Raw genomic sequence first — 22308 nt, 5'->3', positions numbered from 1 at the left:
TATCTAAAATTGTACATTTTCTCGCCTCTTTGATATATATAATTCTTATCTATCATTCTTTCTTTCATAATCAAGTAAATTTCTGCTGATTTGAGAAAATATTTCAAGGTGTAGTGAGGTACCTTAAACCCATCATTGTCTGTTGGTTTTTTCCCTTTTTATCACTGCAAAAAGAACGATAACTCTACAGCCTGGCTTTTCAAATTATCTTTCCCTTCTCCATAGAACAACAGAAAAAAAGATTGTTTTTTTTTTTACAAAATTTATTAAAGGATGACACTGCATCGTATGAATAAAATAAAAAATATACATATGATATTATACTACAGTAACAGTAAAATGGTATCTTAAGAAATTAATTACATAATATAAAATTACACCTTATATTTTGAAAATAGTTTTATAAAGTTTGGTAAAATTGTTTTTGTAAACTACAGATTGTAAAAATAAGATCCTAACATGTTATATTTTTTTGGTTAATAAAAAATTAGTCGTTATACATTTTTATTTCAAAAAAAAAATCTAAAATAGATAATTATCCATAGACCTACATGTTATTTTTAAATTAATAAAAAATTCACTCTTTACAAAAAATATTACAAAAATTTAGTTTACCTACCTTGTTACACAGAATTGTGAATATACCTTTAAACACCTAAATGTTGATTTCATAAAAAAAATAATTAAAATGTTTTACAGCAATAAGGATAATATTATTAATATAAAAACCTGACCTAAAAAAATTGTACAATGTAAAATATGTATACACAAAGCACTATTGATATGACTAGAACAAGGTAATGACTTTTGTATGATAAAGTGTTCTATTTAATACATGTTAGCACTAAAAATAAGACGAATTAATAAATGGTACATACTGTAGTAAAATATCATATTTTTAAAGTAATAATTAAAAAACAATTTTGCACATCAATATGCAAATGTAAAATTTGTAAACAAAATTAAAAAAACATTAAAAAAAATCAATTTAACATAATGACACCTGATGTTTCGCCTAGTTTTTACAAATAAGTCACGTCATTTATTTTGTTTGAAAAAAACACATCACCATGTATAATTATATACATTTTTTAAACTTTAGTAAAACATAAAGTGGTGTGTAATTACATAGCACAACCATACAAATAAACTCAACTGTTATCTACCATGTATACATGATATATTAAAGTTCAACTTATTTTATAATTATTAATAAAAGAAGATCGCCAGCCACAGGCTCTTGGAATGTCTTCATCCGGTAAGCATCAAATCGCTTGTTAGTTCAACAATCATATTTTAAAGTTTGATTGTATTTCTGAACTTCAGGCCAAATTTAGAAAAGTTTTAAGTCTTAAAAGACTCCCCGACAGCTCTGTTTATGGGCTATGGAAACTCAGGTGGCCAATAAGGCCTAGCTGTGGTAATCTTGTTTAATTCCTCCCATTCTTTTATTGAGTAAAAAGGAGCTTGAATATGAATTCTTTAAGTTTTTGAAATGCTAAAGATTCTGTATACATGTTAATGTATGAAGGTGACAGTGCTAAGAGGAGAAGAACAGTGCCAGTAAACAACGCCTCATAAGAAAACAGTAAGGAATTGAAATAAATGATTGATACTTGCTACAGTAAAACATGGTTATACATGTAGCAAACACACTTACAATTAATTGATGCTTATAGGAAGGTGATTGTCAGTCTCCAAGTGACTTCATTACAATCGCTGTAATCTTGACGGATATAACAAATTACACTTATAGAGAAGTAAAATCGCCCATCCCTGGCACTTTGTTATAAACATGTTTTATTGTACCCTCTTCTATGCATGGCACATATATTACAATTAATGTCTAAATCTTTTTTTACTATGCATTTCAGTTTCACTCCAACAGAGAATAGTACAGATTGAGGAGGAAAAGTTGGAAGTCATGAGATGCAATTTGCAAGTTGAGAAGCGCAAGCTGGAGCTCATGGAGCAGTATGTCCATTGGAGGATGGAGTCAAGGGCAGAGTACAGTACACCATCAGTGTCACCAGTCATAAGAGGACTTTTTGCATCTTGATTTTAAATATCTAAACCATAAATGTCTGTCATATTTTAAATTTGAAGTATATATTCATAATTGGGTGGGTGTAAATACAACATTTACAATGTGGTTTTATTTTAGCATTAAATGCATATTTTTGGATATCATCAATTCTATATAACATACCAGGCTATGCTGACAAATTGAATACCATGCTGTATTCAATTTGTCTGCACGGCCTTGTGTGTTATAGGACCGAGGAAACTTTGCTGGTAAAATTCTTCTTAAAATCTTTACTTCCTCTCCAGAACCATTGTGCCAAAATTGCCAATCTACATTTACATTCAAATTGTTTTTATGTATTCTCAAACCTATAATATATGGAATTTTTGCAAGTTTACCTCCCCTTGGCTCGAGCCAACATGAGCCAATATGAATGTTGCTGATCACATTTTGTTTGGTCTTTGTTTGTCTGTCTGTCTGCACATTTTTCAAATTTTTTGCTGCTTTTCTAGAAGCACAGTACTGGGTCAATTTCAACCACACTTGGCATATGGCGTTTTTTTCATAAATTAGAACACAAACACTATGGAACAATTAAACTTTGTATTACCAATAGGTATTAATTAAAATCAAATATGCAATTAATTTTGTACAAACATATTGAATTGTATATACTCCTGTACTGAAATTGTACATAATGAGCGAGTAATACCGATAATTTAGTCATACATGTATTTAAAATACTTGTGCATAGAACTTTTTTTCATGTGCTTCAAAGTTGGAATATGTTTTGTTAAAGAAGCATATGTACAACATCTCATCATATTCACATGCATTGATTATATACCTGTGTTCATTCGTTGTTATGTTTGACATTAGATATTTATTGTTAAGAATGTTTTTAATTTACCTACTCAAAAGACAGTCATTATGTAGATAAAATACACTATTTGATAAAATTGACACTAGCTAATAGTCTGATTTCATACAAATTTGCAAACTTATGTGCAAATCAATATACATGCTTTCTCTTTAATGTAAAAAATGATATAATCATAATTGTAGGCATATCCATACTTATTTGTGGCAGTAAAAACAGAATTTACAACAAGACAATTGATTTTGTATTTACCGCCAACCGGTAAATTCGAAATTTATAACATATACGTGAAAATTGATAAAATTGATTTATTTTATTAATTTTGTTCAGATTAAATTCAATACCTTGTTTCCATATGGGTTTTCAGTGCGGAGTTTGAAAACATGAACGCATCGTTGGTTGACCCAGGCCATTTGCAAACTAGATTGGTAAACCTTGAAATTAAAAATAATGCGAATTTCAATTACAGATTTTCTCGGTATTCATTTAATGTAATATAATATTGTAGTTCTGTTGAATGAAAGAAAGAAAAGAGAAGAATGATCACCTTAAAGAAGCGTCAGCAACCACTTGTACGTTCATAGCGTGGAAGCCCTTCCGACAGACGTACTCTGGTTCATTGTCTTTGGGTGCTATGATAGGAATTTAAGGCGCCATCAACGGCGCCGAGGACGTTTGGAAATTCTGCAATCTGATAAAATTCATGTTTTGTACGAATTGCATCATTGCCTACAACGGTAAACATGCTGATTTTAAAGAGCGTCCCATTCATGTAGATATATATATATATACAAAGATGTACTAAAATTCAATAGATGTAATAATTATATTTAATACATCCGAAATCAATGATATCTATACATGAATAGCGGTACATGTTCTAGAAATTTTAACTTGTACACACCAGTTGGAAAATTGATGTTATGGAGCCTATTGCAAATGCTTTTGGTCACGTTATCGATTGCTCTAGAAACACTAGCTCTAGAAATCCCGTGTAGGTCACCGCACTCAGAGAAAAAAGCTGCCTTCGACAAGTATCTTACTGTCACTAGAACCTGAAAAAAAGTGTACCTACCATAAATAATTGAACCTCTATTTCATACGTGTGTCTGAGAGAGAGAGAGAGAGAGAGAGAGAGAGAGAGAGAGAACTTGCCATACATTAACATGTAGATGTAGATAGGGGTGGGGTGTTGGAAGAGAATCAAGACCTTGGTTTCGTTGTAATTACTATTCAAACATAGATTCACTTACAGCAAATATTCACAATGTCTTTTATATATAATAATAAGCCCGGTATTTACATTATTTTCAGTACAAACTTGAAAGACGGCGTTCAACCAAAATGAATGAATTCATTTTTATTGTGCACTACGATACTTTATAACATATAGTATACAATAATTTTTCATGGGGTTATGGTTTATAATGGTTCAAATATACTTATATGAATACGTATGTAACTTTCTATTGTATTCTCATCAATTTACTATATGCATCTTTAAACACCAGAAAATGCCAAGTTATTGCTGTCGTTTTATACTAATTTTTTTTAAAAAAGCAAGTTACTTATTAGTGTTACCGGTGTAATTTGCATTTTACTTGATATATATTAACAAAATTTTACATAATATTAAAATGTTCTTATATTTAAAAAGATGCTATATCGTTTGCGAAATCGTATCTAGGCCTACATAAACTCTCTCTCTCTCTCTTTCTCTCTCTCTCTCTCTTTACTGCACACCTAATCATACAGCGAACATTGTCAATGTGTAATTTAATAAAAAAGGTTGAAAAAAAGTTAAAAGTATATAGATTTTATAGTATAAAAGTTTTATAGTAAGGTCTTTGTATTATAGTAGTTGACACTAACACATTTCTGTGACTGCATGTTGTATTTTCCCTCCGTGTGTACATGTACCATTCATTAAATGAAATATATAACGGCAGATAACTCTAAATAAACATAGTTCAAGTTGGACTCGGTCTTCGGTAAATTTATTCACCTGTGTGAAAGCTGAGAGTGCATGGCTCCTGTTGGTGTCCAGCTCAACGTCCTCCCTGACAATATCTATGAAGCGGAAAAGAAATTCCCTTGGTAGACGATACCGCTCGATCACCTCCGTGTCATTCAAAAAGTCTAAGGGGTTTGTTCTGTCTCGAAAAACACGTTCTCTTCTTATTAGTTTTCTCTGCTCGTCGTCTGCTAATAAAAACACGGCGGCCATTTTTATTTGTTTACATGCACGTAAATCAATTTAAGAGTGCCCCTGACTGCTCGTAGACTTAAGAGCAACTTCCATCGTAACTCGCAACTCGCAACTCTTAGTGAAACGCACTTACGTGCAACGTTCACGTTTACGTCTACGTTAATGATCTACGATACGTTAGTGAAACGGTCGCCAGTAATTGAAATATCATAATTATCGGAAAGTAATGTTATCGGAACCATTTCGAGATTTTCAATCGTACATTTCATTTTCTTGTCAAAACTATTCATCATCAATTGTCGGTAAAAAAAAATCTATTTTGAGTGTTTATGCATAATAGAAATGTGAGACGTTTACTATGTTCCAAAAGTAACGTATCTAATTTGTATTCATTCAGCAGTCAACATTGCTCATCAGTTCCTTCATAGCTTTATTCAGTATATCACAAACAACTGTAAGCTTTTTGGGAAAAAAAGTAAAAGGAAAAACCCCTTAAGCAAACCTGCCCCCTAATGTTACAATACAAGTTACTCTATTTTCCTTACTGCTATCAGATCAGATATGAGAGGACGCATCGTATTTTAACCTGATAAGGTTTGGATTGAGTAATTTGTCAGAAATTGATTTGGTTTGTTTAACTACCAAATTGGTAAAAAATTTATAGCTTTTAATCTTTATTCTAATATCAAACGAAACATCGATAAAACACATTTAATATTTAATATTTCGTGGAAATTTACGATAAGATAAATTCATCAAGATAATTTTGACAAAAGTAGAGCTAAAGTCGTTGTGAAGCAACGAGTATGTTTTCAGCTGCAGATGAGAGTCGAAAAAACAAGTTATAATGAATAATTAAAGGGGCATGGTCACGATTTGGGTCAAATTTTATATTTCTGTTTTTATTATTTACAATGCTTTATAAATGCATTTCTAATGATCGAATGAAATTTGGGTGCTCGTGGATGAGTTTTAAGCAAGATACAGGGCTCACATTTCTTCGTCATGTAAACAAGGCTCGTGTTCTGTTTTTATTTACATAGGTTCAATATACCAGTAAAATATTTTTTTCAATATGATTTGTCAATATTCTTATTCATTTAAAGCCTAAATGAACAGTTCCTAATGATTAACACATTCATTTAAGGTATAAAACTGGAGTTTTTACTTCAACATTCAAAATGTAAACAAAAGCTTTGTTTACATAGCGAGGAATTGTTAGCTCTGTAACTCGCTTGTAACTAAACAAATGACACTCAAATTTTGGTTGCCTTTTAAAAATGCCTTTCTGAAGCATTATAAACATTAAAATCGAAAAAAATAATTGTTGACCAAAATCGTGACCATGCCCCTTTAACATGTGTGTTTTTTACTTTTACAATAAATAAACCAAGCTTATATTAAATAGCAATATGCCTTACGTCAACTACAACAGCGCAGGATATTAAATTGACGTTTAATCTCTAACAATTTCAGAAGATGTAAATAAAATATGGACATAATTATCTAAGTAATTTCTAAAAAGATAACAAAAGGTAAATATAATGGTTAATTTGTTGCACACCAGTCCTCCATAATTTGTCGTTTTGATAAATTATAATTAGGCTTTGTACGATCTGTCTATGCTTTGCTTCCAAGTGCGCTGTTACAATACCTTTATAAAAAATAATAATAATAAATAACCAAGGACTTCAAAGGGTCTTTGTTAATATATATATATATTTCATTACGTACATGTATCACACTTGACCTTGTCAAAGTTGAGTAAAACCTGGAATTTGAATTTCATGAAACCAGTACATGTGAATGCGAAAAAGCAGTTGAAATTTTTAAACAAATACTCTTTAAAGTCCTCATTTATGATTTTGTACTGTATAAACGTATCATAACAGCGCACTTGGAAGCAAAGCATAGACAGATCGTACGAAGCCTTATTATAATTTATCAAAACGACAAATTAAGGAGGACTGGAGTGCAACAAATTAACCATTATATTTACCTTTTATTATCTTTTTAGAAATTACTTAGATAATTATGTCCCCATTTTATTTACATCTTCTGCAATTGTTAGAGATTAAACGTCAATTAAATATTGTGCGCTGTTGTAGTTGACGTAAGGCATATTGCTATTTAATATAAGCTTGGTTTATTTATTGTGAAAGTAATAAACACATATGTTAATTAATCATTACAACTTGTTTTGTCGACTCTCATCTGCAGCTGAAAACATACTCGTTGCTTCACAACGACTTAAGCTCTACTTTTTTTTCAAAATTATCGTGATCAATTTATCTTATCGTAAATTTCCACGAAATATTAAAAATTAAATGTGTTTTATCGATGTTCGTTTTATATTAGAAAAAAAGATTAAAAAGCTATAAATTTTTTACCAATTCGGTTATTACACAAACAAAATCAATTTCCGACAAATTACTCAATCCAAACCTTATCGGGTTAACATACGATGCGTCCTCTCATATCTGATCTGATAGCAGTAAGGAATACAGAGTCACTTGTATTGTAACAATAGGGGGCAGTTTTGTTTATGGGGGTTTTTCTCTTACTTTTTTCCCCAAAAGCTTACAGTTCTTCGTGATATACTGAATAAAGCTAGGAAGAAACTGACGAGCAATGTTGACTGCTGAATGAATACAAATTATATACGTTACTTTTGGAACATAGTAAACGTCTCACATTTCTATTATGCATAAACACTCAAAATAGAATAATTTTACTGACAATTGATGATAAATAGTTTTGACAAGAAAATAAAATGTACGATTGATAATCTCGAGATGGTTCCGATAACAATACTTTTCGATAATTATAATATTTCAATTACTGAACTTTCATTACTGAAATGTCAATCAACGAAAATTTAGAACGATCAAAGTTACATCAAAGAAATAAAAAACAATCTGGTCCAATTAAAGCTAAAAAAAAAATAACACTTATGCCTTGTTATTAACGGCGCACTTAGCATTGCGCCAGTTTTTGACTTAATAACCTCATTTCCTGAAATTTTCTGTAGATTTACTTATTTTAAAAAAATTATTCAGTCAGGTCGTACTAGTATTGTCGCTTTACTATGCTAAGCCAATCATTTAAAAACGTACGACCTCGTAATCCATATAGTGTAAAACTGTAGTAGGATGTTACAAACATAGTAGAACATATAAACTATATATTGTAGTTTGGTGTAGCTGTAAACAAAACAAAATAAATTGGATATTGCCTAATAACTTTGTAAAAAGCAAATAATATCAAAACTTCATCTTTGATATCTTAACAGAAAATAAATAATCAGAAAAATCGATATCAAGTTTTTAAAGAAGTTTTATGCTATAATTTGTCAATGATAGATACATGTAAGCTAGCACCAATTTTGTCTAGGAAAATTGAGCCACCATAAAATCTATTGATTCCACACTATTTATGTAGGGTTAATACCTACTATGTTTGACGTCATATCATCCCTATATTCACACATTGTTTGTCACCAGCCCCAGTCATAGGCTTTCCCAAAAATTTTATTTTTACTTTTTTGTCCCTATACTATATTTACGTGGTAGAATGAAACTTGTATACATCGATTTAGGTGGAAGCGTTTTTAAATTACAACGATTTAACAAATAATACTCTATAGACAATAGAACCGAACTTCAACTGTTCATCTATATTTTACTTCCTCTTATAACTAAACATCCTTTCATCTTTACAAAAAGGTCAAGATGAAAAATAATAACAATGTCGTTTTAAAATAATCAGGGTTGTGATTAGTCCGTCAGAAGCAGAAAAAAACCCAATACAAATAATTATGCCTCTTTTATTATCACTAGTCTCTACAAGCTAACTCGTGAGTAAATAGGAAACAGCTAAAGGATGTCAAACTGAAAAAAAGCCCGTCTGTACATGTTTTAACAGTGCCAAAATATTATATTCAAGTTTATCGAGATATATTTTAATATCATACTTAAAATTTGAGTAGAAAAATCATACTAAGGATGTATAGGGAAAAAATCATCATTAAATGAAAAAGAAGTTGTTTTTACTTATTACCTGTATGTAAAGATTTATAATAATAAGTGAAATGGTTTTCTTGCTTTGACATTAGTCCTGCATGAAACCGAATTTACATAGGCAATAAAAGCGAATCAATGGACCATCGATTTTGTATAATAAATTTTTTAAACATATTGATATGAATAGGGCAAATGTTTACTGATTGGTTGATCCTGAAGAGTGAATGTCTGAACTGCTGTATAAATTCTAAGTTCATGTCAAATTCATTATCAATATATGAGTAACCATTAGGTAACTGTAGATGACAAGGACGTAAAATGAAATTCTTGGCAGTGATTTTATGTATTCAGTATTTTACATTGGTATATTCTTCTGGACAATATTTACTTTCTTCTTCGTACTTTATTAAACAAGGGCATGTTTCCGAAACCACGGATCTAGATGTTTTCGCGGTTCACAAACTCGAAATTCCGTCTGTTGTAGAGTGTGCATTGCAGTGTGGAATGAACTTCCTTTGTAACGCCTTTGACCTTTGCTTTCTTAAAGGTTTCTACATTTGTCGATTCCGCAGTGGACACGCAAACCTTACAAACGCCACTACACAATGTGAACTTTTTGAAAATACAACTGTAAGTACAGGTTTTTTTTTAAGAACTTTAAACCTGTTTTTTTAAATATAAAACGAGCAGAATCCTGCTTCAAAATTTGGCCAAATAATTTTCTTTCAGTGTAAAGTTTCTAAATAAATCATTTTTGGTCATTTAAAAATATTCATTGACAAATGAATTTCAAACTTTAAAAGAAAGAAATTCAATGAAAATTCAGTAGGATTTACAGTCTTATTTTCTTATCATAAGTTAATATTAGGTATATTCCGGCCCTATTTTTAAGAAGAAATCAAAGTACTGAGAGTACTGAAAGACGGGGTTTTGAAAGTTTGAATTTGTAATTGTCCTGGATTTCCTCGAATATGCTTCCAAAATTTATGAGTTTGAATTAGTGGTTACAATCAATGTTAATTCGGCTTTTTTGCAATTGTCTGATACTTTGTCTAAATTGTACTCAATCCCGGCCTTCATAATCATAAATTGACACAAAGGTATATTATGTAAAAAAAAAAAAGACCCAAAAGAAATATTTTTAAAATTAATACTAACCGGGAAAATCAAACAACTATATCAAAGTAGATAACTTTAATCATTTGATTTATTCAATCCACAAGTCGGACGGTATCCGTAATAAAAGTTTTATGAAAACCCCAAAAACTCTAAAACTGCTGAATAAACAAACAAAGTTAACATTTGTATACCGATAACAAACACAGGCACCTGACGTTAGAAATATTTTTTTTTTCAATAAGATTCCAAGAACTTTGGCAATAAAAAGATTTGTCACGGTCGCCATTTTGATCTTTAAGACCGACTTATCTGACACGATTTTCTTCATTTGCGATACATGCAAAATTAATAGGTAAAAATAAATCCATTCGCCACTCACTACTTTTTTGTGTAAACTCGTGCATCACCTACACGAATTACGATACAACCGTTCCTTTAATTAAAAATCATACTCCGATAATCAGAGACAAAAATAACAGAGATTGTCAACTCCGCCATTAGCGTGTACATGTTACGGGACCAACCTTACTTTGAGAACTACAAGTGCAGCAGCAATCTTGTGTGTAAGTCATTAAATTTGAACCTGATAGGGAACATGACCATGAACCTGGAAATATTTTAAGCATGTTTTACCGGTATTTATGAAATATGTACAAAACCTCTTTATTTAGTTTTTAAATTACTTTTTTAAAACTTATTGACTTTTCACAAAGTAATGGTAATGCATAACTTAACTGATGTAATGGTAATGTAATGCATTACTTCAAGAAAATAAAGTAATGGTAATGGTTATTTAATGCCCTAATTCATGAAGTAATGATAATGTAATGCATTATTTTACAATGTAATTCACCCAAAGTCTGATTCCAACTAAGCTGGAAAACATGAACATTAACATTAAACTTGGTTCTTCAATCGATAAGATTGTATATATGATATGATGTATAAGTCTTCAAAAATGTATAATCTATTATAGATTTTGTTTACAATGCATTGTTTTAAAATTAAATTCAGTTTAATCAACTAAAGAGCCAACGAACGAGAAGGCAAATTCAGACTTGTTTTTATTTTCTTCCTTTAGAGACGAACAGCAGTCATACCGCAAGTAGACTGGAAGCCAATGAAACCCCTATTTGATTTGTAAAACATCTATGTATAACCCGTCCCGATTTTAACTTCGGCTTGCGCATGAAGTTTCGTGGTATTAAAGTGAAAGATTGTCAAAATAAAATTCACAACTTTTCAAATATTGGCACATTGCGTTTGGGAACTTTATATTTCGATTCCACCATAGACCTCTTTTATTGATTAATGAGGTCGTGCACCAACTGAATGTCAACGGCGCTGTGCATTCAGTTACGTAACCCATTCCACATTTGAACCCGAGCAAGAATATTTCAATCAATAAAACTAATTGTTTATATAACTAAATAGAATTTTGTTTATACACAGAGGACTAAATAAAGGGTTTATGCGTGTTTTTATAATACATATTTACTGAAATACATGAACACTTTCTGCACTATTTTCTTACGCGTAGACTCAATTCATGTGTTCTACGCGTGCCTTCCAGTTTGAGACTTCGGCTGACAGTAAACCAATAGACGGGGTCACGTGACCCTGTCTAAAAATGATAAAAAGACTTTACACTAAAAATCTAAACATTTTCTCTTTAATGTCTAAATATAATTGTATTGTATACAAGCTTTTTAATACCTTACTCACAAGTTTTAAGATCAATTCTATGTAAGAATTAAAATTCGATGGCCAAGCATAGTTACAGAATTTCTTCATACTTGACAATTTGATACACTTAAGTGAGTAAAAAGCCTAACATCATTTGTTTGTTGCTATGTGGTCCCGTTGCCATGGTAACCAAGGGTAAAGATGTAAAAATGGCATTTTAATTCTTATTTGAGAACATATTGTGAGTTATGTGCAGAACTTGGGATTTCCAGGGTAGAAATATTTAACATTTTCCCATTTCGACTTATTGAAAAACCACACAAAACTGATTTCAAAACTTTGTAACGGTTTCCATAATTACATTTTAAAAGTATTGGTTTTTTCATCAATTTTCTGATATATTTAAATCATTGAAAATAGGACAAAGGCTGTTTTATGTCTTCGATAGTTTACATTAGTGGGGAAACCCTTTTAATATGGCTTCAAAGTAGGTAAGTTTTGCTATTTTTCCATCTTAAGCCTCGATTTCTTATGGCAACGGTTTCCCCTAGCAACTAACTTTTAGTGGCGTTTTTGGCGTTTTACACTTAAGTGTGTCCATGAATGAAATATAAGGAAAATTGGTGACTTTGCATGGCCAGACCCTTTTATAAATTTTTGATTCTTACATAGAATTGATCTTAAAGGGAAAAACAAACTGGTTAAGTTTGATATCCTTGCCAAACCTTGTTCGAAAGGGGGAAGGGGGTAACAGAAAAAAATGGAAAAGATATCTCATGGAAGTTTCTTTATAACTTAAAAGAAAATGTTATCAAATACAGTTTGTTACATTTTAAAGATTATAACGAGTGATAAATTATAAATTAAATATTTAAAATGTCATCCAAATGGGGATAAATAAGTGCCTTTCTTTTCTTCTTGATATAAAACATTCAAATCATATTTTTGTGTTTAACGTCACAACCGCCATTGAAATGTAATCCATAGTAAAACAAGTATGCTCTGTATAGAGATTTTTTTTCGTTCTAGTGTTAAAATAAGGGAAAAACTACAGTACTGATTAGACCAAACCTAACAAAAAGTAAACCCCAACTGAACACTGGGTTTACTTTCTGGGTTTAGTCTGGGTTTACTAAAGTGGACCCAGAGTAAACCCCAAGTAAACCTAGTGTGGACACAGCGAGTAATCCCCGATCAGAAGTATCAGACGCTACATGTGTATTCGGAATATACAAGGGACCAGAAACACAGGCTGTAGAATATTAACATAAAATACAGGTCTGCTTCACACTTCATTGCGTACAGTAGACCTAAAAAGCAAATCTCAAGTAAACACAAAGTAAACCCCAAGTGGACCCAAATTTTCAAAAAGTAAACCCAAAGTTAACCCAGAAAGTAAACCAGGGGTTTAGTTGCAGTTTACTTTGGTGTTAGGATGGGTCTGATCGGTACTGTATATTCAATTTAAAAGGACATGGTCACGATTTTGGTCAAAAATCTCTTTTTTTTCGATTTGAATGTTTACATTGCTCCGGTAATGTATTTTTGATAGGCAACCAAAAATTGAGTGTCATTTGTTGAGTTATAAGCGAGTTACAGAGCTTAAAATTCTTTCCTATGTAAACAAAGCTTTTGTTAACATTTTGAAATTGAAGTAAATATTCCAGTGTAAGTCCTCAAATGAATGTGTTAATCGTTAGGAACTGTTTATTTCTGCTTGCAATGAATGAGAAGATAGACACATCAGCTTGAAAAATATTTTTACTGGTATATTGAACTTATGTTAACAAAAAAACAGGGTACGAGCCTTGTTTACATGATGAAGAATTGTGAGCCCTGTATCTTGCTAAAAACTTATCGACTGGCACCCAACTTTTATTTGATCGTTAGAAAGGCATTTCTAAAGCATTGTAACAAATAAAAACAGAAAAATACTTGACGTATTCTACTCAAAATTTTTAAAAATGTTCTTATATTAATATAAATTTCATGGCAATGTATTTTATGTTGGTGTCTGAACTACAACTAAAATCAGTGATTTAAACTAATCACGAACACTGGAAAGCGGAGCATCCCCTCACGAAATGAAATATTGTGGAGAGGGGGGATGCATTATTTAGGATAAATTATTGATGTAATTAAAGAGACCATATATTTACACTGTATCTTCTTTTAAAAAACTCTTTAAATTATTTTGTTTATTCCTATCCCCATGCCAATCCGGATTGTATCTATGGAAGGGGAGAGGGTCATTAACGTGATTGTACAAATTCTCCCATTACTAGCGAAAACACACAATAAATGTTTACAACTTTAGTAAGTAGTAGTTTAATTCGGTTTATTCAGTGATATACATTAGGCATTCAGACAATTAGTTAGGCTAATTTAAGTTCCATAATGAATATGAAATATAGCTAAGATATAGCGATTTGTAGTATGTCTTATGGAAACATTCGAGTTAGTATGTCCGAATTTGTACTCCAGTTTATGTAGTAGAGTGAAATTTTATAGGTTTTTAATATTTTAATTTCAGAATATTGATTTCTTCATTATTATTGACATGTTCAAATCAATTTGTTACTTTTTAGGAATTTTACTATTGCAGACTTCGATTTATAAATTACATAGCAGAAAATGATTTATCAGTGGTGAATAAATTAACTTTTTAGTTGAATTATTTAAATTGATATTTTGTGTTTGTTTTTATTTACATTGGTTACTCCTCATTGGAGTACACCCGTACACTCTATTTATAGCATTTATTTGAGCGGTCACTTAGATCTGGTAATGTGATTATAGGAGTACTTGTATTTGTTCATTCTGATTACTAAATTTCATGCCGAGAGGGTAGACATGCGGTTTTAACTGCCATATTCGAATTTTGAAGTTGCTCTATATTTTATGCACGTTTGAAGTATTTTCCTGCACCTAGAAGGTTAGTTCTTTTAGTGTATTACAGTGTACTTGGGTTAACAATTTGTTTAATTATTTATTTATCTATTTCCTTTTCTTTTCCCACTTTGAATGAATGTTGGAATGTTTGAGATATAATGAGAAGAGAGTGAATCGCCTATGTGTGTTTGTATTTGTGTGAATGCGGTCAATAATTAAAGTAATCTTCAAATTAAGTTTATCATGTTTTAATAATTGTGTTTTTCTTAATAAGTCTAAAAGCTAGGAGAAAGATTGTGAGTGCATTATAATTATAAGAGGTATAGCACTTTTTCCCGTTATTTCGCCTACACCTGTGTTTCGACGGAAAATACCGGTTACAAAAAATAACTTCAGGTACCTCGCTGTCGCAATATATGATTTTTGAAACCGGAATAAACGTTAATGATTTTATAATGGTGTCTGTAACAACTGATTTTTCATAAATTCGGGAAACGTTGTATAACAGTAGTTGACATTCTGAACCGTGATAAGTTCAAGCAAAGTGAAATGGATCTAAGTGTAAGTAGAGTACATGTACAGTTTTAATGAAGAGAACTATTTTTATTTCGTGTACTCATACTGAGTTAAACAGGATAATCTCTTTTTAAAAAACCAGAAGATTATCTCTCTATTCTGTTCATGTTTCAATTGAACAGTTTAAGTGAAAAAAATACTACTTAGTGGATTAGATCCAGCGACCACAAAATCAAAAAACATCTCCGCCTTACCACTAGGGCACGCATCTAACACTTTCAACAAATGCATTTTCAATATATATGGCTATAAACATGAACAAAGACCACGTTAAACCAAACCTAATTCAATGTAAACGTGTACTACAATACCTGTAGAACATAATTTTAATCGGATGTCTTTGGTTTAGAGTGGTTCAAATAGTCAAATAACCAATCTTTTATCGTATACTAGCTACTTTCCTATATTTCCATAACAAAACCTGAATATTTTAATGATGTCGTATAAGATTATTAATACTCTTAGAGCATGGTGATTGTGCTATTTGCGTTTCTTTGAATATATTTAAACTAAATATTGTTTAAAATTGAAAAATGCCTGATGTCTGCAAAAGGCTATATTTGAGGCCAAATCGTATATTAAGTGCGCTATACCTCTTCTACAGTTTTATGATGCTTAAATATAAATATCCATACATTTCAAAATCATATTTTTTTTCACATTAAGTTTTGACATACACTTAAATTCCACGACCTACATGTAACTGGTAGAAATTTGCATGACCTTCGCACCTCATGGGAGGTATGACATGTTATTATATGTATATATAATATATCTGTTAATATGAATATATTTTCTTCCCATTGTTGAAAAATATATATAAAACGGGCAGAACTATTGCTACATTTGAAAAAAATGTTAACCAAAGAATTCGAGTTTATATGCATAACTTGGGTATATGTTTTGTTCATGTAGTTCAATTGATTTGCATGAGTCATTTGATATTTAAAATTTATTCGATTTGTGTGAAACAAAAACTTTATTTGAGTTAAGCATATTTATAATAAGCTAATAAGAAAGTAAAGTGTTAATTGGAATTTGCGTTTAAACTTTAGAAAATTGTTTGGTTTAATTTTATCATAAATTCAATACAAGGTCATCGATGCAAAATTTGCATCAATAGTTATCGTTCTTGTATTTACTGTATTTTAGTATATTCCAGGGGAGTTTTATTCTGTTATTTTGATGTCATGCAGAAATAAACCCACAATAAAACAACGAATGGGGTTCCTGTCATTATTCCACTCGGTTTCATTTATTTAACAGAGTAACATACCTACATAGAAAACCATGAAATTAATCCACGGTTAATATGTTTTACGGTGCGACCGTTTGGGCGAGCACAGCATGTGATCAAACAATGAATTATAATAAATTAAAATAAAATTAACAACGTGAAATTTGAATGCCAAAAAATAAAACATACCTATTTTTCAGTAAATTTTCATTATTCATAGTTTATAAGATTTGTTATAGTTTATTTATTTATATGTAGAACAATAGTTTAATCTCAGATACAATGTTGTTAAATAATAAAGATTTTAATATATAAATATTCATTGCACTGCATCTCCTCTTTTAAAGTGATTGTGATTATGATTGATTGATTGATTTCCCCCTTTTTTTTTGCAGTAGACATTTTTTCTTAAACTTAAATATTAAACTTGACTCATCATAGAGCTCCCCCCATGCTAAATTTTTTTTTCATTTTTGTCAATTTATACATAGAAAATCGACTTACCATGGATTTGCCCCTCCACTTAAAAAAAAATTATTAATGTTTAATTTTATTTTTAATTTACGCTTAAAAATATTTGCTTATCATGTTAAAAGAACATGGTGTTGTCCCCCCCCCCACGCATGTAATAAATGGAAGTGAAAATAAAGAAACCATTGAACTGCTAAAGAGCTGAAGGATTAGAATTTTCATGATTTATTTTTCTTTTTGCTTGCAAAGATTTTTTTGGATGAGGCTGCCATGCATCCACCCACCCACCCCCTTTAAAAAAAGGCGCTGCTACGTATAACGTTACGTTTCAGGAAATTACCGTAATTATAGTGAATAAAATATTTGTGAGCATTCATCCAAATTAGTGCAATTTACAACTGTTTCCTGTATCTGAAGAAATGTCCTTATTCGTCAGCTGTTCTTTATCTTAGCCTTTGCAAGACTTTAAGAGGATTTTGGTCATTTCAGCAGATTTACAATAACTTCAATTAGAGTAATTTCCCCTTATCAGTGCTTATTGTGACGTCAAAGCTGACGTTGGTTAAGTGTCGTCTTACTCTTTAAAACTCCCCTGAGAAATAAAAGTATGCGAAGTATACTGTTTTATTTACTTAAAAGCATGATGTTCTTAAAATTACACATCTTATAAGCTTTTTCAAAGGTTTTACTTTGATTCTCGGGAGAACGTGATGTTGGAACGTGAGGTTGGAAACCATTGGTACTATGAATTGTGGGTCAAAATTAACTGACTCCGAAAAAATATATCGGATCAATGTGTAAACGTTTGTGACGTCACACGATTATTTTTGATTGAAAGTGTACTGAGGTGAACTTTAGAGGTAACATTGACTGTATGTCGCTTACATCGTTATTGTTTTTACTGTCTAAATTTGATTGCTGATTCTCGTGAGTGTGAAGTGATAAAAATTGCCATGATTACAGGGAACTACTGGGACGATTAAAACGATGCATTACTGGTCCGATTTACTGACGCCAAAAAAATCCGTTGAATGAATGTGCAACTAGTCCGAATTTTCTATTCACACACGCCTTGCCGGTAGAGCTCGCTTCGCGCCGGCGCTGCGCGCCGGCGAGCTGCGCTCGCTAATAATTTTGACGTACTTTGTCAAAGTGTCTTCTGAATTATAAACCTGTTCTTTTCTTTAGTAATTCGGGAAATATAATCCAAAATCCGACTCAAACGGCTGCTTGTTTTGAATCAATTGGGATAAACTTAATATTCTACTCTGACTTCAGTTTTTTTTTCTTTGGACATCTTTCGAACTCCCCATTTCTATAAACCGTTTGTTTCTTACCTTTACAAGGCCTAAATCCAACAAAATATAAAGTTGTTGATTTGAAGTGTTATCTTTCATGAAGCGGAAATGATTAATGTCAAGTTGTACATAAAAAATTATTTTAAGTGTTAATTTTTACGATATTTTAATAAATACTTCACATAATTACTTGCAAATGGATAGTGTTTGTCCTGACAGCCTGCTTATAAAGTGTAGAAAATTTGATAAATATGCATGCGCGAGTTATCTTTTAATTTTGCTGAAAATACTGAAATGGACACACATACATACACACACACAAAGCAGCGATGCTATATCCCCTTCACAACTGGTTGCGCGAGGACATACATATACCATAAGTGTTACATTCAAGATTGCCGAGCGAATTCTTCAACTAAAAGGAAGATACTCCATTTTGTATAATGATAAATATTCTAACATTTGTTCATGTCATTACACTGGATGCGTTTTCTGAGCTCTGTCGGAGAGTGTTCGACAGGATCGATTCATAAATATGTCGTTCAAATTCAATACGTAATGTTGACGCACACAAACAAATTACCTTTACATGGACTGTTTCTAATATATTTTCAAAAATTTCACAGCTACATTGTTTTAGCTTGTTTAATAAATACAAAGGTCTATGTCATAATTTATGATTAAATTAATATAAATCACTCCCGCACTTGAGCGTTATGGACATCTAATGGATGTGTAGCCCTCTCACAATAATGGAATAATTGCAGCTAAGATGATTTATTATAAAGATATCAATAGTTGTTTTTCTGTCTCTTACAGTTTACTCAATTGTATTCTTGATGTAATTTTACTCGACTGATTTTTTCTTTAACTGTTACCTATTTTAGCCTTTTTTAAATTATGACATTTACAAATAATTAGTTTTGATTTGTGTTACATTGTTTCTTGTCTAAGTTACATTAGTATAGTAGTAAAATTTGAAATTAATCCACTGAGTTCCATTTCACTTGTTAATAACTTCTGCTTAATATATATCCCTTAATATGGTCACCATATCATCAATTTATAATTATACCCGCACTTTCTAAAGAAAGTTCGGGTATATTGTTGTTACCCTGTTCCGTCCGTCCGTCCGTCCGTCCGTTCCTCCGTCTGTCACGTTTTACTTTCTCAAACTGCTCTTACATCTTATAAACCAGATAACAGAACTCTTGGAGTTTGATTTGGGGTATCATGTTGTTTTGTAAAAAGGTTTCAAAAATTCTCTGTCAGTCCTGGGGGTCAAATAATTGGTAAAAAATGACGTTTTTTCACAAAAAACCTTCTTCCTCGAACTCCTCCTACATTTCAAAAGTAGACAAATCATCTTTTGGAATATGTTTTAGGGTATCCTATAGATGCGCAATAAGGTTTCGGAATTTTTAATTTTGTCCTGGGGGTCATTTAATGGCTAAAAAATGACGTTTTTTTTTTTACAAAAAAACTGGTTTAAAAAACGTCATTTTTTTTAGCAGTAGCCAAATGATCTTCTAGAATATGATTGGGGGTGTCATATTGAGGCATGATTAGGTTCCAGAATTTTTTTTTAATTAAGGGGATCAGTGGGCAACAAAAAATGACGTTTTTTGGCAAAAAAAATATGGTTCCCAGAACTCCTCTTACAACTTTTGGAGTAGCTACGTCATCTCTTGGGATATAATTGGGGCTGTCCTATAGATGTGCAATAAGGTTTTAAAAATTTAAATTTCATCCTGGGAGTCAAATAGTAGCAGAAAATTGACGTTTATCACTAAAAAAACAAACATTGATCCAAGAGCTCCTCTTATGATTTAATGGATAGACAGTCATATCTTGGGATATGATAGGGACTGTTCTGTAGATGTGCAGTAAGGTTTTCAAAATTTAAATTTCATCCAGGGAGTCAAAATGTAGCAGAATATTGACGTTTATCACTTTAAAAAAACATAGATCCTAGAACTCCTTTTATGATTTAATGGATAGACACATCATATCTTGGGATATGAAAGGAACTGTTCCATAGATGTGCATTACGGTTTTGAAAAATTAAATTTAACCCTGAGGCCCATTACCTACCGGTACATACCTTTTGATGCCCTTTAAGGATCAAGAATATATATGGTTAAGGGGTGGGGATCTCAACCGTTTTCGAGATATTCGTGCACTTCCTGTTCAAGGGGGGTCATGACCACCCCCGGGGCCCATGACCTACATACCGTTTGATGCCCCTTGACACAAGGAACAAGAATATATATGGTTTAAGTGTGGGGATCTCAACTGTTTTTAAGATATTAAGGGACTTGCTGTTTGAGGGCGTCAGGACCACCCACAGGGCCCATGACCTACATAACATTTGATGCCCCTTGACATCAGAAACATGAATATATATGCTTTAGGGGTCATGATTATAACAGTTTCTGAGATATATGGTAATTTCAAATTCCTGGGGGGTGGAGATGACCCCAGGGATCAGATCTAATAAACCTTATATATTGCCAGTAATAGCCAATATATGATTATGAAAACCCTATATTATTATCTTTGTCCGTTTTCAAGTTACCATTTACAATAGAGTCTATGATTCTTCCTACAAGGTTCAATGTTAGACCCCACACCCTTTTGACACCCCCCCCCCCCCCTCCCCCGAAAAGTGGTTGTCTAACCCAAATTGAGAAAAATCAAAGCAGGGTGCACAACTAGATTTGCAGGCCTATCATATCCTAGAGTTTTGTACAATTATGTTCAGCCATCTCTGAGAAACAAGTTCAGAGCGGGAAAGAAGAAAAAGATGAAGAATATATACATGTATTAAGAACCGTACAAAAACAATAAGTCTCCAAACTTCATTCAGGAGACTTAATAATTAATAAAGATTAAATAGAGATAGGATCATCAAACATCAATAATTTAAAGATAATTGACAATTTCTGATTCTAAGGGGGTCAGGATGACCCCTTAGGGTCATGAATTACATGCCATAATGATTTGATGCGCCTGCATGACCTAAGGAGGAATAATATCTTTGGATTAAGGTGGGGATCTCAATGGTTTTTATGATATTTGATAATTTCAGGAAGAACACTTGGGATCATGACCTACATACCATCTTAAATGCCTTGAACAAAGAAACAATAATATAATATGTACATGATATATGATTCAATTTAAGAACCAAGATATAGATCAATCATCTGTTTTGTAATACTTCCTATGTATATATACATGTACATGTATTAGTTTGTGTTTTGTTCTATACTATTCATGTTCATGACTGTAGTATGGCTTAGTCTTATTTTAAATTACATTAAAAAATTGTCAAATATATGACTTGGAACCCCCACTCCCAAACAAACTCAAATATAAACTGTTCTCCCCCCCCCTTCCTTGTCGAATAATCTATTAAAATCAAAATATAATTTGGGTGTCTAAAAATTTTTATAAACTGGTAAAAAATGTTATTCTTAAAAAAAATTACATTACACCTTGCATAATTGACAAATGATCTATTGAGATACGATCAGAGGTCATATTTCTACCTTGGGATCAATAAGTAGTATTCATTGACAAGTTAAAATTAATTAATAACAATAAATGATTCAAATTATAAATGTTTATACTCCACATTTATCCCCCCCCCCCAATCTAACCTGCTTATAAAGATTCAGTCTTCTTAATACATTCTTACATGTGTACAGTAGCAAATTTTAAATCATTTCTTGATTGCTTTTTCTCTCGTGATTCACATTAACATTTTGGAAATTGCTTAATTCAATTTTTAATAGATTTATAAACAAAATGTTATATGCATCACTGCCATGTGTATTCACCTATTTGGGGCAATTGTAAAGTCTCCTAAACAAAGAAGTGACATCAT

The 22308-nt window shown here is 31.5% G+C and overlaps 1 protein-coding gene and 1 pseudogene across 1 annotated transcript in view; one reads left to right on the top strand and one right to left on the bottom strand.

Moving 5' to 3' along the window:
• Nucleotides 1–3188: 3188 nt before the first annotated feature.
• On the bottom strand, nucleotides 3189–5136 carry LOC128174742 (putative nuclease HARBI1; annotated as a pseudogene).
• Nucleotides 5137–9412: 4276 nt separating this feature from the next.
• Nucleotides 9413–22308, top strand: part of LOC128172708 (fucolectin-like) — a 52233-nt gene continuing 39337 nt past the window's right edge. The window contains exon 1 of the mRNA XM_052838471.1: nucleotides 9413–9767. Within this exon, the coding sequence (XP_052694431.1) occupies nucleotides 9456–9767 (312 nt within the window). The 5' untranslated portion in view covers nucleotides 9413–9455. The remainder of the gene's footprint in view (nucleotides 9768–22308) is intronic.

This window comes from Crassostrea angulata, chromosome 2 (genome assembly GCF_025612915.1).
Source record: "Crassostrea angulata isolate pt1a10 chromosome 2, ASM2561291v2, whole genome shotgun sequence".
NCBI lineage: Eukaryota > Metazoa > Mollusca > Bivalvia > Ostreida > Ostreidae > Magallana > Magallana angulata.
Note: the sequence above shows the minus strand (reverse complement) of the source record. Positions and strands in the feature narration are given on the sequence as shown.